This window comes from Macaca nemestrina, chromosome 2, assembly GCF_043159975.1.
Source record: "Macaca nemestrina isolate mMacNem1 chromosome 2, mMacNem.hap1, whole genome shotgun sequence".
In the NCBI taxonomy this organism is placed as follows: Eukaryota; Metazoa; Chordata; class Mammalia; order Primates; family Cercopithecidae; genus Macaca; species Macaca nemestrina.
Window position 1 is genome coordinate 38,816,506 of NC_092126.1, and position 14,008 is coordinate 38,830,513.

A 14,008-nucleotide genomic window follows, 5' to 3' on the forward strand; every position below is an offset into this window, starting at 1 on the left:
AACAGTACAATTCCAAATTCTTAGAGCAGTGGTTCTTAAACTTTAGTAAGCAGATCAGAATTTAGTAGCAAGTAGATCAGAATCACCTAAAGGTCATCTGCTAAAACAGATGGCTGGCCCCAGCCCCAGAGTTTCTGATTTAAAGGTCTGGGGTAAACTCTGAGAATTCGAGCTTGCAGTTCCAACTCACTCCCAGGTGATACTGAAGTTGCTGGATTGAGAAGATTCCCTCCTTGTCCAAACATTGGTCAGGCTCTTCTGAGCTGTCTCTTTGACTAGGCTTGAGCTTGGGCTTCCATGTCTTTCCTTGTGGAATTCCATTTTAGAAAGAATCTTGCCAAGTCAGTTTAGCCAGAATCCTCCATTCCTGATATCTGATTACTCTCCATATCTGGTTTTGATCCATACCGCCACCATCCCCCAGGTGATGTTCGGTTACCCTGACCTGCCTTTGGCAGGAATCCTGTTAGGTCGATTTAGCCAGATTCCCCGCCGATGTTTCCTCTTAGTAATTTTCCATTCCCTGACTTCCACACACTGCCCCTTAGCTATAAATTCCCACTTTGCTATATTCAGCCCAATCCCTCTGACTTACTGCAAAACTCTATCCCTACCTCTGTCAGATTGGGCCTGAATAAAGTTTGCCCTACCATTCTTAAACATGAGTAATTGTCATGAATAATTTTTTCTTTAATGGGATTCATACTTTGAGAACTACTGATTAGAGGTTAAGGGTCCTGTGCTCATTATTTGGCACATATAATGATAGGTCTCTGAGTTTAAATCCTAGCCAACCACATCGTTAGTCTTGGCTTTTTTGTCAGTCTTGGCTTTTTTTTTTTTTTTTTTGAGACAGGGTTTTGCCCAGGCTGGAGTGCAGTGATGCAATCACGGCTCACTGCAGCCTCGACCTCCTGGGCTCAAGCAGTCCTCCAGCCTTAGTCTCCCAAGTAGCTGGGGTCACAGGTGCAAGTTGCCATGCCCAGCTAATTTTTAATTTTTTTGTAGAGGTGGGGTCTCACTATATTGCTCAGGCTGGTCTTGGGCTCCTGGACTCACCTACATCGGCCTCAATCTTGCCTCTTGATCAAATCACTCATCTCTTCATTTACCTCATCTGTGAAATCCAGATAATAAGCCAGTGCATGGGAAGTGCAAAAAGCAACACCTGGCACAATGCTTAATAAATGTTGGTTAAATCCTATAATCTTATTTTCTGTAGGAAGTGGGACGACAAAGTTAGGGGTCTAGGAGATCAGAGAAGAGTAAGGACTATGTCCCTTTCTTGTGCAGCCAGGCGGGCCCTGTACTTTTTGTCTGCGCGACCCTCCTCGGGCAGCATCGGGTCTCGAACTCTCACGCCTTACTCCCAAGCAGGTTCTGTAGTCCAGCCCCCGGTTTCCCTACAGTTAGCCGATGCTGCGCAAGCGCCTTAACCACGCCTTACGCACATGCGTACTCAGGTGCGCCCATAGGGGACGCACCGGCACAGCAAAAATGGCAGCGGCATTACGGGTGGCGGCGGCTGGGGCAAGGCTCAGCGTTCTGGCGAGCGGTCTCCGCGCCGCGATCCGCGGCCTTTGCAGCCAGGCCACTTCTGTTAACGAACGCATCGAGAACAAGCGCCGGACCGCGCTGCTGGGAGGAGGCCAACGCCGTATTGACGCGCAGCACAAGCGAGTGAGTCCTGAGGGGCCTTAGTGAGTCCCGCCCCTGGCGTCCACGACCTATCACAGCGTGCCCGGCTTGTGGCGTCCGAGGCCTCCCTGCCAATCCGCACGGTGTTTGGAGGGGCGGGGGCGAGGGTGTTCACTTTGAAAACCTGTAGCGTTTCTCGTGGAGGCGGGTATAACGAGCAGAAGCACCTGTGTGCTTCTTCACAGTGTTTAACCCTTGGGATTTAGACAGATCTGGCTGGTCTCCAGCCAGCTCACCACTTAACATAAACTTTTGGGCAACGTATTAAATCTCTGTGCGTCATTTTAATAATTCTTCCTTCACAAGCGTATCGTTAGACCATAGATAGCAAAACGATAGGCACTCGGTAAAAACGATGTGCTTGTTCTTCTCGTGCCCCATGAAAGAGTGATGGTAGATTCTTTCTCCTTTGTGGAAGCAGGAAAACTGAACTTAGGCATACTCCACTAACATGAAGTGGGGGATGTGCGCGTGCAGGGAACTTGTGGAACGTCTGCCCGCAGAATGCCTGGTCAAGCTCTTTAGGGCCTTAGCATGCCTCGCCTTGATGGGTAGCAAAGGCATGTGTCGGAAGCAGGTGACTTTCTGGGAGTGCGCAGGCTACTCTCGATGTTTGGCTGGACTGACCAGCTGAGGTTCTGCCACCCACCGCCTGGGTTTTGAGGCGAGAATCGCAGCTGGCCTTTAGAGATAAGCTAGGTGGCCCATTTTGGAGAGGTGACCCCTGACTAGAAACCAGGCTTGCCCAGTGTGTCCATGACTCGTGGGTGTGTCTGGACTGTTGTGCTGAACGAATTAAAGAACCAACGGGAAGGTGCAGAAGTGAAACTCTTACAGGTGAAGAGTATTCAGGCACAACTCACAACCATGAGGGAGGCACTGGGGGAGGGATGGGGTCTTAAAGTGAGGGGATTTGAACAACTCTATATTTGTCTCGTGTTGATTCAGGTGTCATAAATTCGCATTTGACAAGGACCCGTAGGTGACAGTTCCTTTTGACACGAGAGTAAAATGTAAATTTAGTGATGGTTTGTGGTACTAGGAGTGCTTTCTCTCTCTCCCCTGGGGCTGCTCTGTTAGGGCTGAGGGAGATGTTAGATCATCCTCTGGAAAGGCCTGTCAGTGTTCCTGTACAACTCTTTCTGTTGGGGCCTATTGCTCAATGCCTCCCTGGAACATCACCCAGCCCTTTCCCAGTTAGATCCTACTGGGTTTAGATGAAGCCTCCAGAAGCTGTTTTTCTTTTGCCAAAGTTGACTTAGGAGGCAGATTTAATATGAACCCCCTCCTGCACCCCTTTTTATTTTTATTTTTTGACACGGAGTTTCTCTCTTGTTGCCCAGGCTGGAGTGCTGTGGTGCGATCTTGGCTCATTGCAACCTCCGCCTCCCAGGTTCAAGCTATTCTCCTGCCTCAGCCTCCTGAATCTCAGCCTCCCGAGTAGCTGGGATTACAGGCGCCCACCACCATGCCTGGCAGCTTTTTTTTTTTTGTATTTTTAGTAGAGACAGGGTTTCATGTTGGCCAGGCTGGTCTTGTACTCCTGACCTCAAGTGATCCACCCACTTTGGCATCCCAAAGTGTTGGGATTACAGGCGTGAGCCACTGCGCCCAGCCCTGCACCCCTTTTTAAACAATTTTTGACCATTTCCATAGATTTTCCCAGAAGAGGAATTAGTGGGTGAAAGGGTGTAAGTTTTTTATTTATTTTTTTGAGACAGAGTCTCACTCTGTTGCCCAGGCTAGAGTGCAGCGGCTGACTGCAACCTCCGCTTCCCAGCTTCAAGCAATTCTCCTGCCTCAGCCTCCAGAGTACCTGGGGTTACAAGTATGTGTCACCACATCTGGCTAATTTTTGTATTTTTAGTAGAGATGGGGGTTTCACCATGTTGGCCAGGCTGGTCTTGAACTCCTGACCTCAGGTGATCCACCCACCTCTGCCTCCCAAAGTGCTGGGATTACAGAATTTTTTTTTTTTTTTTTCTTGAGACAGAGTTTTACTCTGTCACCCAGGCTGCAGGGCAGTGGTGTAATCACGGCTCACTGCATCCTCTACCTTCTGGGCTCCAGTGATCCTTCCACTTCAGCCTCCTACCCAGCTAATATATATATATATTTTTTTTTGGTAGAGACACGGTCTTGCTTTGTTGCCCAGGCTGGTCTCAACTCCTGGGCTCAAGCAATCCTCCCACCTTGGCCTTCCAAAATGCTGGGATTACAGGTGTGAGCCACAGTGCCTGGTCAGTATAAATACATTTTAAAAATCTGTATATATGTTGCCAAATTGGTTTCCTAAAAATGTATTCTACTTTACATGACAGTGTATACGATTGCCTGTTTTTTTTTTTGTTTGTTTTTTTTAACACAACTTCACCAGCTTTGGCTACTCTCCTAAGGGGGAAATAATAGCCAATTTGAGGTATGTGGTTTTTTGTTGTTGTTGGGGAAGGGGATGGTAGGCTAGGGTATTTGCCTCGGGCTGAGAGCTTGTGAGCCCAAGCAATGGAGGCTTTTTTTTTTCTTTTTTGAGACGGTGTCTCACCCTGTCGCCCAGGCTGGAGTGCAGTGGGCCGTCTTGGCTCACTGCAACCTCCACCTCCTGGGTTCAAGCGATTCTCATGCCTCAGCCTCCCGAGTAGCTGGGACTACAGGTGCGTGCCACTATGCCCCGCTAATTTTTTTTTTTTTTTTTTGTATTTTTAGTAGAGACAGGGTATCACCGTGTTAGCCAGGATGGTCTCGATCTCCTGACTTCATCTTCCTGCCTCGGCCTCCCAAAGTGCTGGGATTACAGGTGTGAGCCACCGAGCCTGGCCTTTTTTTCTTTTTCTTTTCTTTCTTTTTTTTTTAAAGACAGGTTCTCGCTTTGTTGCTCAGGCTGGAGTGTGGTGGGGTGATCACGGCTCACTACAACCTCCGCTTCCCAGGTTCAAGTGATTCTCCTGCCTCAGCCTCTTGAGTAGCTGGGATTACAGGCACGTGCGACCACTCCCAGCTAATTTTTGTATTTTTCAGTAGAGACCAGGTTTCGCCATGTTGTCCAGTTGGTCTCAAGCTCCTGGGCTCAAGTGATGCTCGTCTCAGCCTCCCAAAGTGCTGGGACTACAGGTGTGAGCCACCGTGCCTAGCTGAGGCTCTTGGTAGATTGAGAGCTCCAACCTCATCTCCTCAAAGAAGTATTTTTTTTTTTGAGACGGAGTTTCGCTCTTGTTGCCCAGGCTAGAGTGTAATGGCGCGCAATCTCAGCTCACCGCAAGCTCCGCCCCCTGGGGGTTCCAGCGATTCTCCTGCCTCGGCCTCCCGAGTTGCTGGGAATACAGGCGCATGCCACTACACCCGGCTAATTTTGTCTTTTTTGGTAGAGACGTGGTTTCTCCATGTTGGTCAGGCTGGTCTCGATCTGACCTTGTGATCCGCCCGCCTCGGCCTCTCAAAATGCTGGAATTACAGGCGTGAGCCACCGCGCCCGGCCCAAAGAAGCATTTTTAAACTCAAGTGAACTCTTTAGCATTTTGTGTCCCACTCCCCTTCTACTCAGCCACTCCCTGCTTTGGGGTCATCTCTGTGTCACAGTGTCACTGTCAGGTGTGGGGTCCCTAAGCAGGGGATAGGATAGTAGGAGAAGGAGAAATCCACAGAAGAGGCAGGAGAAGAACCAGGAAGTAGTGTGTCCTTGAGGTGGGAGCTGGGAGCAGCAGGGACCCTCGTGAGGTGAGATGTGCTTCTGTAGGTCTCCCTAGAAAAAACCTGCGTCAGATCCTTTCACTAAGCCTGCTTTAGTTTCCACCACCTGCTTCTGCACTCTTTTTATGGCTCCTTAGGTCTCCAGTAAGTACTTGCGGAACTAGTTAATTGTGTTCCAGGGTCAGGTTCTCCTTATCCCTACTTCTCTACCTTTTCCTCCCCCTATTTCCTTATTCATCTTCCACAGTTGGGTGGCTTCTGGTGCACACTGCCCTGATTTCCATGTCATCTAAAGTCTTATAACACCTATCTGCCTTGGACAGGTTGGACAGAATGGAAGCATTTGCATTGAGATGAATGGGCAAATCTGCCCTTCAAGCTTTCCCATGAACAGCCCTTGCTTTGCTTACTAAATTGTCTGTGATGACATCACTGAGTGATCTTTGTTCCATTGTAGGGAAAGCTAACAGCCAGGGAGAGGATCAGTCTCTTGCTGGACCCTGGCAGCTTTGTTGAAAGCGACATGTTTGTGGAACACAGATGTGCAGATTTTGGAATGGCTGCTGATAAGAATAAGGTATTTGTTCAAATGGTGGTGTGAACACTTTTTAGGTGTGGCTCAGCTGGCCTACCCACTAGAATAATAATAAATCTATAAGGCTTTTATCTGAAGTCCTCTGCAGTGGCACTGCAGGCATCACACCTGGCTAATTTTTGTATTTTTAGTAGAGATGGGCTTTCACCATGTTGGTCAGGCTGGCCTGAAACTCCTGGCCTCAAGCAATCCACCCACCTTGGCCTCCCAAAGTGTTGGGACTACAGGCGTGAGCCACTGTACCCTGCCTTGTGTTTCTTTATACGTCCTCCTTCATGTAAGCATAGAGAAGTGGTGGACCTGGGTCTTATTTTGCTTTTAGGAGGGTAGATAAGGCCTAAGATGACGGTGCCCTTCACTCCTATTGATGAAGTGGTAGCCCTGTGCTTGCTGTTGTAGAGCTGGGCAAGTGGGGTGGGATTCCTTCATGTTTCTTGTTCTTATTGATGTTTTAGGAATTTGGGTTTTGTTTTTGTCTTTCATTGAGGCTTAGTGGCCAAATTCATTAAAAGAAGTATTTGGATTTTTTAACCTTTATTTTTGCATTTTTCTGGCAGTTTCCTGGAGACAGCGTGGTCACTGGACGGGGCCGAATCAATGGAAGATTGGTTTATGTCTTCAGTCAGGTATTTCATAACTCTAATAGTCTGAACTTTCTTGGAGGGCAGAGCCAAGAGGAAAATATGTGAACGAAGCCAATCTTGGGGAATGAAAACTTGCTTGTAGTTTGGAGAAAATGAGGGATTTGCTTTGTTTTTCAGTGCATATTTCCAGAATATTGTTTTTTTCTTAGGAAGAGTCCTTAGTTTGTTTTGGGGGAGGATCACAGGGCACTAGCCTTGTACAAAGGTAACCCAGGAACCAGGAATTTATTCCAAGTGAATGAGATTCCTCTTGGCAGGATTGGGTGTGTGCCTGCAGGGCATCTGTGTCCTGGGCAGCATATGTGGACTGGAGAGTACAGTGGGTGCAGCCTAGCAAAGGGGACTTGACTCTCAGAAGCAGCATTCCCCTGAGCTTTGGGCTTTCATGAATATGTTCAGAAAACTTTTATCAGGGTGCCTCAAGACAGATAGTTTGTTCACACACATAGCTGAAGCTATCAATATGTTATTTTACATGCAAAAGGGAATGAAGATTGTTAATCAGCTGACCTTACAGTAGGGAGCATAGCCTGATTTATCCAGGAGGGTCCAATGTAATCACAGCGTCCTTAAAAGTGGAAGAGGGAGGTAGAAGAGGAGCTTAGAAGAATATGATAAGAGAAGGACATGATCTGCAGTACCTGGGTTTGAAGATTAGCAAAGGAGTGCCCATGGTGTCTAGGAGCTGGCAAAGGCAAGAAAACACATTTTCCCCTGGAGCCTCCAGAACGGAGCACAGCCCTGCCAACCTTAATTTAGCCCAGTCAATCCTGTGTAGCACTTCTAAATTATAGAACTCTAAGATAATTTGTGTTGTTTTAAGGCACTGAATTTACGTTAATTTTTTATAGCAGTAATAGAAAACTAACACAGAATATTTTGTGTACTATTTTGGATTTGACTTTTTTCTCTCCAGAGGTGTAGATGTATATATAATTTAAAATGCTTAGGTCTTTTTACAGACCTAAAGTTTGATATTAAAATTGGCTGGGCGTGGTGGCTTATGCCTGTAGTCCCAGTACTTCGGGAGGCTGAGACGGGTAGATCACCTGAGTCAGGAGTTTGAGACCAGCTGGCCCACATGGCGAAACTCTGTCTCTACTAAAAACACAAAAATTAGCCAGGTGTAGTGGGTGCCTGTAATCCCAGCTACTTGGGAGGCTGAGGCAGGACAATCACTTGAACCTGGGAGGTGGAGGTTGCAGTGAGCTGAGTTTGCGCCACTGCATTCAAACCTGGGCGACAGAGTGAGACTCCATCTCAAAAATAAAAAATAAAATAGTTATACTTGGTTAATTTAAAATCTGTCATAGTTAGACAGTATGTATTTACCAATTAAATTACCTTTGAGATGTTTTAAAACTGTTATAAATTGGTCTACCAAATGCTGAAATAGAAGGAATCACATTTCTTTGTTTTGTGCAATTTACGAGAGCTGAGAAAAACTTGTACAGAAGGAACCACTGTAGAGAGAACTAAGAAAGTTATGTTTTCTGGACATGGTATTCACTCACCACTATTAAGCAGATGGAAAAATTCACGGAATTCATACTTTCGAGCACCTCTTATGCTCATGTTAGGGTGGGAGTGAGGAGAAGGTGGAGATGACTGAGACAAGAGTTCCCACCCTGAAGAAGCGAATCATTTTATAGGCAGAATGGCACAGAACAGATGTGACTACACAGCACATGGAGTGAGAGGTCCCAGGCAAATGTTGTAGACCCAACACAAGGGAAAATCACATCCATGGTTGAGGAAAGCTTTAGTAACAATGGGGCAATTGAGACAGGCCTTGAAGGATACTGAGGGTAGGGAGTGATGAGCTATTTTTTTTTTTAATAGTGATCTCCAAGATGTTAATATCTTAAATATTTTTTCTGGGGAGCTTCTGTTCTTCTGGGGAGCCTCCTCAGTCCCTTGCCTGATAATTGGCTGTTGGTGTATTCTGAGGGGAGAGAAAAAAGGGGCCAGCACTCACTGATTCAGTGTATAGGCTCGTAATCTTGTGTGTTTTCAGCCTCACCTTTTCCTCTTTTAGGTTAGCAGTTGTGAGTTTAGAACCCTTCTGGTTAATTTCCTTTACAGAACAAACCTTCTCTTTCCTCTCAAGGTGAAGGAGAGGCCCTGTGGGGTCTGACTGGTTCTAACAGAGACTTCTGTTAGTCTCTTTTCAGCCCCCTTCTCATCTCCACTTTCCATGGTTCCTAGATTGTCCCCTCCTTGGTTACCCCCACTGCAGGTGTGTAAGCTTCCATTCTCTCCCTCTAAATCAGGTATTTTCTTGTGCTTTCAGTTCCCCCCAAATTTGTTTAATCCTTGCCATGCTATTGTCTCTTTGTTCTTATTCTCATGGCTGATTCTGTTCTTAATTCCCACCTGTCTTTTTGAGGGGGCTGTAGGAGAGTTTATGCCCACAATAAGCCCTTTACATCTGAACATAATGAAGAGCCATAAGCCGAAGTAGCAGTGAGAGCTCTGATTCTTGTTTTTTAACCTTCGTTTTTATAACAGCAAATATAGGCCGGGCGCAGTGGCCGAGGTGGGTGGATCACTTGAAGCCAGGAGTTTGAAACCAGCCTGGCCAACGTGGCAAAACTGTCTCTACTAAAAATACAAAAATTAGCTGGGCGTGGTGGCATGTGTCTGTAATCCCAGCTACTCGGGAGGCTGAGGCAGGAGAATTGCTTGAACTTGGGAGGCAGAGGATACAGTGAGCCAAGATTATGCCACTGCACTCCAGCCTGGGTGACAGAGCAAGAGTCGGTCTCAAAATAATAAGTAAAATGAAACAGTAAATATTTCCTAAAAATAGAAGTGCTTGACTGATATCCATAGAATCTGGTATTAGAGTTAATTCTGTGTGATAGGTTTTCCTTCAGAGCTGCAAATCATTTTTTTCTTTTCTCTTTTTTCCTTTCAAATCATTTTTGTAGAGCAAAGACTAGCTCTTTTGCCTTGACAATTCATGAACTTCCTTTAAGATATTTTATTCTATGGAATAATCTATAAGTCAGACTTTTTTCTAATTTTTAAACTTCTGAAAATGCTTTAAAAACTATACGTGTGTATTTTTTTTTTTTTAAATATGGAGTCTCGCTCTGTTGCCCATGCTGGAGTGCAGTGGTGCAATCTCGGCCCACTGCAACCTCTGCCTCTTGGATTCAAGTGATTCTCCTGCCTCAGCCTCCCGAGTAGCTGGGATTATAGGCGCACACCACCACACCCAGCTAATTTTTTTATTTTAGTAGAGATGGGGTTTCACCATGTTGGCCAGTCTGGTCTGGAACTCTTGACCTCAAGTGATTCACCCGCCTTGTCCTCTCAAAGTGTTGGGATTACAGGCGTGAGCCACTGTGCCCAGGCAACGTTTTTTTGTTGTTGTTGTTTTTTTGAGACAGGGTCTTGCTCTGTTGCCTAGGCTGGAATACAGTGGTGCTGTCTCAATTTACTGAAGCCTCTGTCTCCTGGGCTCAAGTGATCCTCCTGCCTCAGCCTCCTGAGTAGCTGGGACTCCAGGCATATGCCACCATGCCCAGCTAACTTTTTAATGTATTTTTTTGTAGATACAAGTTTCTGCCATGTTGCCCTGGCTGGTCTCAGACTCCTGGATTCAAGCCATCCGCCTGCCTTGGCCTCCCAAAGTGTTGGGATTACAGGCATGAGCCACCATGCCTGTCCTAAAAGCTTTTATCTGTGAATTTTCTATTTCTTCCTCCTACTGGATTTTCATCTCTAGCCAGTCACTATATTTGACTTGCTGATTTGTATTTTCTTTTTAGGATTTTACAGTTTTTGGAGGCAGTCTGTCAGGAGCACATGCCCAAAAGATCTGCAAAGTAAGTGTTTAATACTCAAATTCAATCCATTGCTTTCCTCAGTTACATAGTGCTTATTGGGTATCTTTGGGGTATAAAACACTGAGCTAGGTACTTGGGGTAGGGCAGAGGTATGCAAGATCTGCTACCTATCTGAAGGGGTGCATAACAGTTTTTGTATCGTGGATCTCTTCCATGGGCTAGCAAAGCCTGGACCCTCCTGTTTTTACATACCTAAAATAAAATTTGTAGGATTTTAAATGATTAAAAATGTTTTTAAAAACCACATTTATATGTGCTCCCTTGTTAATGCATTTAATAACAAGATTTAGCAGTAGATCTAATAACTACCATAATTTCAAAGTTGTCAAAGGTGAAATATTTCAGAGTATCTGCAACCACTTTAATGGGACGTAAAAATATCTGTGGCTTCTAATAATGACAAAGTCACAGATATTTCTAATACTGAGGCTCATTGCCTATATTCATAATGAAAAGAAATGTTAACGATTGGCTAGAGTTAGTAAAGATAAAGATGTAAATTTTTTCCCATTCATGGACTCCCGTTCACAGACCTCTTGGGGTTCTGAGGATTTCAGGTGAAGAACCTTTTGTCTAGGTGGAGGGGCCAGGTGCTAGAAGGTAAAGAACAGTGGGAGCATTATATGCTGATGTTTAAAAACCACTGCTAGAGATTAGATGCTCTGGAGAGGAATAAACTATAAATAATAGAGAATTTTGGAATTAAATATGGAGCTACTGGTAACTGGAACATCTGGATTATAGACATGGTCCTGTCATGTATTGCTCCTGAGACCTTGGGCCAGTCACTTAACTTTTATACCTTCTTAATTTTTTTCTTTTTACTGCCTCTGTTATGATGGCTAAATGAGGTAATGAAAGTGAAAGTGCTTTTTAAACTGTCAAGGGTTGTAGGAATATTGCTTATTATGCTGTCAGATTACTAACCCATGAGGAAAATCTGTCACATTAGAAGTAAAAGCAGACCTGGGCCTGCCCTCAGATTAACAGGTGGGTCAACATCTGCTTTCATGAAAGTACCACTTTGCCATTCTGTCTACTGTAAGTTCTTTCAAAGCAGTACCTGGGAACAAAACTGGCTGCTGGAAGATGTTACAATGTGAGCCTGTGGTTCTAGAAATGGTTGCCATGAGTTGTTTTATCCCCTGCTAATGGGAAGTGCTTTGGCTCCTGGGTGTTTGGGGGCTTTAATCAGCCTTTTAAATATCTGGTCCTTTGTCTTCCATGAAGGTACCCAATCATGATGGGGAGTGAAACCAGTGTTACTGCCTCCTGTTTTGAAAAGTGCACTCGGAACATTTTCCAGAAAACACTGTGGTACTTTGTGAATGTCGTTTTTTATATCAAGAATATTTGTCTCAATAAAAGATTTCTCCGCTGTCTCAGATCATGGACCAGGCCATAACAGTGGGGGCTCCAGTGATTGGGCTGAATGACTCTGGGGGAGCACGGATCCAAGAGGGAGTGGAGTCTTTGGCTGGCTATGCAGACATCTTTCTGGTGAGAAACCTGTTAATAGAGAATAGAGAATAAAAAAAATACAGGGCTTAAGTTCTCTAAGCCATGACCTGGCCAGAGCTTCTCCAACTCTCCTTATTGTTCTCTGCTGCATTGTGTCTGTTCTGTGGGTCTTTTCTGTGTCACTGGGGGTGGGATTGAAGGGTAGATGAAAAGCAAGAGAGAGTGGGAAGAGAGGGTTTTCATTTTTTTCTCATAGAGGGCCACACATAGGGGAATTTACAGTTACAGATCTTTCATAAGGGAAAAGCACTTGAGAATTTTTTTTTTTTGAAAGCAAGGGAGAGGAAATATGAAAAGTTAAAATGAATTAGAATTAGAATTTTAAAAAGTCGCACTTTTAAACAGTTTTTTTGTTAAAACACTACAGGATTGTTATATAAATTCCAAGCCATAGTGCAAAGAAGAATGAAATGACCCCAGAGCCTAGCATTCAGAAACATTTGGAGAGCCTCATTACTGACATCTCTTTGCTTATTTACAGACTGAAATTATGAGAGAAAGAAATGAAAAGAAACATAAAATAATGTGTTATGTGAAGTATAAAGTGTATTTGTGAGAGATACAGTAAGAGAGATTGGGATGAGGGAGAGACATACTGCAGCCAGAAACTGGCAACACTTCCAGGGAGGATAAAGGAAGGAGACAGGCAGACATTGTTTCTAATCAGGCCAGCCATTCTTGTCATCCCTGCTCTGCAGGCTTGCTTCTGTGGGTGGCTTGGCCTAAGCAGTTTAGGCCTGGAAGTCATTCCTGTATAGAAACAAAAGAGCGGCCCTCAGAGACATGGTGATAAACCACCACATTTTAGAGCTTGACTGGATTTTAGAATATCATCTAGTTGAATACATCTTTATGGGTCTGGAGGAGTTTTTAAAAAAATTTTTTTTTTTTTTTTTTTTTTTTTTTTTTTTTTTTGAGACGGAGTCTCGCTGTGTCTCCCAGGCTGGAGTGCAGTGGCGTGATCTCGGCTCACTGCAAGCTCCGCCTCCCGGGTTCACGCCATTCTCCCGCCTCAGCCTCCCAAGTAGCTGAGACTACAGGCGCCCGCCACCACGCCCGGCTAGTTTTTTTTTTGTATTTTTAGTAGAGACGGGGTTTCACCATGTTAGCCAGGATAGTCTCGATCTCCTGACCTCGTGATCCACCCGCCTCGGCCTCCCAAAGTGCTGGGATTACAGGGTTGAGCCACCGCGCCCGGCTAAAAAAAATATTTATTGATTGATTTATTTAGAGACAGGGTCTCGGTTGGCCAGGCTGGAATGCAGTGGCATGATCTCTGCTTACTGCAACCTCAGCCTCCTGGGATCAAGCGAACATCTCACCTCAGCCTCCTGAATAGCTGGCACCACAGTCATGCACCACCACATCTGGCAAATATTTTGATATATTTTTTTAATAGAGGCGGGGTTTTGCCATGTTGCCCAGGCTTGTCTTGAACTCATGGACTCAAGCGATTGACCTGCCTTTGCCTCCTGAAGTGCTGGGATTACAGGAGTGAGCCACCACGCCTGGCCTTTAATTTTTGTTTTCAAGGGCTAGTCTTTACTTTCAGATCTTCATTGCTTAATTAATTGCTTACTAATGCTGCTTGTCATATTGATACCTCCACTCACTTATTCCTACCTGTGTTATTTTTTGGTAACTTTTTATTTTGATAAAATTTCGAACTTCAGGCTGGGCGCAGTGGCTCAAGCCTGTAATCCCAGCACTTTGGGAGGCCAAGGCAGGTAGATCATTTGACGTCAGGAGTTCAAGACCAGCCTGGCCAACATGGTGAAATCCTGTCTCTATTAAAAATACAAAAATTAGCTGGGCGTAGTGGCACATGCCTGTAATCCCAGCTACTCAGGAGGCTGAGGTGGGACAATTGCTTGAACCCGGGAGACAGAGGTTACAGTGAGCCAAGATTGTGCCATTGCACTCCAACCTGGGTGACAGAGCAAGACTCCGTCTCAAAAAAAAAAAAAATTCAAACTTTATGGAAAATGACAAGAATAGTACAGGAACTC

At 45.2% G+C, this 14,008-nt stretch overlaps 1 protein-coding gene across 2 annotated transcripts in view; it reads left to right on the plus strand.

Annotated features, from left to right (window-relative positions):
- The first annotated feature begins 1,461 nt into the window (after window positions 1-1,461).
- The window catches only part of LOC105469912 (propionyl-CoA carboxylase subunit beta), a 92,530-nt gene continuing 79,983 nt past the window's right edge, over window positions 1,462-14,008 (plus strand). For both annotated transcript variants that reach the window (XM_011721503.2, XM_011721504.3), the window contains exons 1-5: window positions 1,462-1,680; window positions 5,840-5,959; window positions 6,535-6,603; window positions 10,401-10,457; window positions 11,865-11,978. In XM_011721503.2, coding sequence (XP_011719805.1) covers window positions 1,498-1,680; window positions 5,840-5,959; window positions 6,535-6,603; window positions 10,401-10,457; window positions 11,865-11,978 — 543 coding nt within the window. In that variant the 5' untranslated portion in view covers window positions 1,462-1,497. The remainder of the gene's footprint in view (window positions 1,681-5,839; window positions 5,960-6,534; window positions 6,604-10,400; window positions 10,458-11,864; window positions 11,979-14,008) is intronic.